This window comes from Cebus imitator, unplaced genomic scaffold (genome assembly GCF_001604975.1).
Source record: "Cebus imitator isolate Cc_AM_T3 unplaced genomic scaffold, Cebus_imitator-1.0 Scaffold687, whole genome shotgun sequence".
Classification (NCBI taxonomy): Eukaryota; Metazoa; Chordata; class Mammalia; order Primates; family Cebidae; genus Cebus; species Cebus imitator.
The window spans coordinates 614,140-617,959 of record NW_016108002.1 but is presented as its reverse complement, the minus strand read 5'-3'; the positions used below and the strand labels follow the sequence as shown (position 1 = coordinate 617,959).

At 36.5% G+C, this 3,820-nt stretch overlaps 1 protein-coding gene across 1 annotated transcript in view; it reads right to left on the bottom strand.

The window, feature by feature from the left end:
- The window catches only part of LOC108296161 (RNA-binding motif protein, Y chromosome, family 1 member A1-like), a 9,310-nt gene extending 5,490 nt beyond the window's left edge, over positions 1-3,820 (bottom strand). The window contains exons 1-3 of the mRNA XM_017518566.2: positions 3,715-3,820; positions 2,676-2,779; positions 99-276 (exon numbers count right to left, since the gene is read on the bottom strand). Coding sequence (XP_017374055.1) covers positions 99-276; positions 2,676-2,779; positions 3,715-3,820 — 388 coding nt within the window. The remainder of the gene's footprint in view (positions 1-98; positions 277-2,675; positions 2,780-3,714) is intronic.

The window sequence follows — 3,820 nt, the reverse complement described above, 5'->3', positions numbered from 1 at the left end:
TGTTCATAAAGGATATAAATGAATTTGAGAAATTTCTACATTTTCAAGCTTTTTGTCTTTCAGTTCTATGCTTCCAACTTTATATTTTTAAATGTTACCCAAGCGTCCTCCATGTGAGGGATGCCAGCCTCTTGTCTGTCCACTCCTTCCTCTTGCAGATCTCTGTTTTCCTGTGGGTCTACTCTTTCTTGAAAAACACGGTGTTCTCTGCCTGCCAGCACTTTGAAACAATGGTTTCTTGGCTTGTTCTACTTTTATCACTTTTCCATCCAAAAACTAAAAGTATTAAACATACCATCAGCAACACTGCCACATTTGAACTAATCACATTTTACAGACTTTTTAAATATCAACTGTATGTACTTTCAGATGGTTTCTCCTAAACAAACTTTCTTTCTCCTGAAATGCCCATGTTGTGAACATTGCCAAACCTGCCACAATCACTGAGACCATGCATTCTGTTAAGAAATGAATACCAATTCCATTATTCAAACTCCTTGAAAAGGCCTCCGCTATTAAAAATAACACCTAAAAACGTTAAACCATCACAAATTGTGTGGGAGAATGTAGCCCATGTGTTCTTTACAATATAGAATCTGTTTCATCTTTGCATTCACATCACATATTTAAAGGTCTCAGTGTCTCGAGGCTACATGAATGTGTCATTTGAAAACATAAGGTTAGTTATTCAAAGTGGTTAGTCACATTATTCATTATGAATTTTTTCTTGATCCTGCTGCTGTTAATCACATAAAATGTCCAAATATGATTTACACTTCTGTATCTACTCTAGTTCTGTTTCAATAAATGTGACCCCTCTTTGGTCTCATTCAAGTTTTCTGCCTTACTCATTTCTTATCTTGCCTAGAGGCATCCCTAAAAAACGACTCTTAATATAGTGCTTCATGTTATTTCTCAGAAATGGTTTACAGTCCTAATTAAATTCACAATAACTTTTTTTCAGTTTAATCTTTTCTGTAGGCCAAAGTAATGTTTGAAAACAGTTCTGCTAAGAGTTCTATTTAAACATTACATGGTTTTGTTATTTGGGAAAGGATCTTAAATCCCATCCAAGACCTGTTGCAGCCGTATAAGCAGTTCTTCCTAACTTGCAACATCTTGTGTTATTTCTTAGCCCAGAACAGTTTCCCCAGTTTTGCACACGGTTGCTTCCTTCCTAGTATTTCAAAGTCAGCCACAATTTCTTAAACTGTAAGCTCCCCCTGAAAACTCTAAATGCCTTCTTTATTTCCCTTTTTAACACTTATGTGCATATAACATTTATTTTCATTTTTACGTAATAAAATATGTGAGACTAGGCAATTTGCAAAAGACATCTATACAAATTAACCCTTCTTGAGCACAAAAAGGGAAGAAAATGGCCAAACATTTTGATACATAAGTAAAATGTATCTCTATACCTAGCATGAAAGCATGAACCAAATCAACTATCAGCTTGTACCACAACTTAAAATATGAGAGGATTAGGGTGAATAAAAAAAAAACTGACTGCTATGTACCGGGAAGTGAGCTAAACAGTAGAGAAACAAAATCAACTCGAAAAATTTAAAGATGCAATAAAGACAATTTAATGATCTAGTGATTAATACATGGTACGGTGAGCACAAAATTCCTATAATAGACATTGAGAAAAAAAATAGAAAATCTAAGTTGTTCTTAAAGGATAAATTGCCATTTGTCCAACATTTACATGGAAGAATAATACTCAAGTGGTCCAGAAAAACATATTGGGGATGGCATCAAGTATAGCAGGAACTAAAAACAGAATGGGATAATGTTATAAAATAAAAAAGCTCCAGGGCATTTCCAATAGAATGATCTTGACTGCAACATAAAGGAATTCAGTAGGAAAGAGAATTGCATAAAAGTTTAAAGCTGTAACAAATACAGAGTCTCTAGAATTTCAGACTCCACAGGACAAGGTGCCATTGTTTGGATCAAAGCAAGTCCTAGAACATACTGGGAAAATTAACATTGTACCTAGTAAATACGTATGCATGTCACCCTGGTTACAGGAGAAGAAAAAAAAAACGTTCTTAGGAAAAGGGTGCAGGAATGGGGCAAAAATGTCAGCTACTTGTTCTGTTACACAACTTCAATGTTCTCCTACTATTTTCTATTTTCAAATACTTAACACTTCCTTAAATGTAACAGTCTTGTTTAAATGAACTTTCTCAAGAATGTATTTACAGAGAATGGGAGAGGATTGTTCCTTCTTATGAGTCTGTCTAGATATCTATCTACAGAAGATTTATTTTTTGTAAGTCTGCCTAGATGTCTATCCACAGTTTCTCTGTGCTATAGACGTTTTACTATGAATTGGATGTAATTCCATTAATAGCTATTTAATAAATACGACTTCTTTTTCTCATTTTCATCACAGGTCGTTCTAAGTTTTAAAGCTGTTCAAAAGCTTTGAAAACCTATTTACACTCATATTGAAATAAAAACATAGAAATTGGATTGCCATAAGGTAATTTACATAATGTTCATTCCAATATCCTTCCAACTACACTTGCATTTATATGTCCAAGGAAAAGCAGAGCTAAACCATTTCCATTATACTATTTTCAAAGTGCACTAGTACTAAAAAGACATAGATATGCTGTTAATTGAAGAACAGAGTTAGAATAGCACTAATAAGAGAATCTTACCTTTCCATTCCAATCTCTGGCAGCATGCTGAGCATCTCCAGCGTTCTCAAAAGTAATGAACGCAAAGCCTCTGCACTTCCTGCGTCGATCTTTCAACAACAGAACTAAAATATATGAAAACCTTTTCATTTATATAATGGGCTTACGATAGTGCTAGCTATCTGAATGTGACATCAAGAAACAAGCAAATTGCACTTCACATCCTTACTATGATTCTTAACAGGACGTCACCCCTATAGACAGTCTATTTCATTCCATTTCATTCCCTACCACCAAACAAATTTCCTTTGGCTTGTATTGTAATAACCTAGCTTGTGTTAGCCTAACTGACTCCATCTAAGCCGCGAACCTGACATGCTCTATTTAGCTTCTCCTTCCCTACCTCAGCCCCCTCAAGGTGCATTCCTGGGTCACACTGCATTCAAAGCTTTGAATCCTTAAGAGTAGTTCACACTGTTCCCAGTACCTGTAACCATTGTAACCACCTCCTGCTTGGCAAGTCTACCTGCTACTGTCAATACCCTCCTCGGTGATTGAGTGTATGGAAAGCTCCCCCTGCTACCTCCCTAGATGCTTGTATGCAAATACCTTTAGCAACCAACCATCCTGGGAACCTCCTGCCCCCTGCTTACAGGTGCCTCATCTAACTTGCTTGTTCTGCTTCTGTAAAATTTCGCTTCAGCTAGGCTCCCCCTCCTCTACCTAAATCAAGGTATAAAGGGAAATCAAGCTCTTTCATCGGGACTGAAAGGTTTGGAGGGTGAGCTGACTCTCAGTCTCTGGCAAATAAAGGACTCCTAATTTGGAACTCAGAGAGCAGTGATCCCCTTCTAACTCACGTGGTTACAAAAATGACCTATTGGCAGTTCTATGCAGGTGAACTTTAACACAGACCCATCACCTGCTGCCATGAGAATATTCTGAATACCAAATATAAACTTCAAAACAGGAGTTAAACAAAAAAATTATGTAATCAATTACATAGGGTAAGTATATGTTAACTTTGGGAAAATACATATACGTTGATTTTAAGGGTTACCTTCTGACACAGGACCATGTCTCCCAAATACTGCTTTTAGCGTCTTTTCATTGGCTTCTCTAGTGAGCCCACCAATGAAAAGCTTGCCAGGGCGATCTGCTTCCAT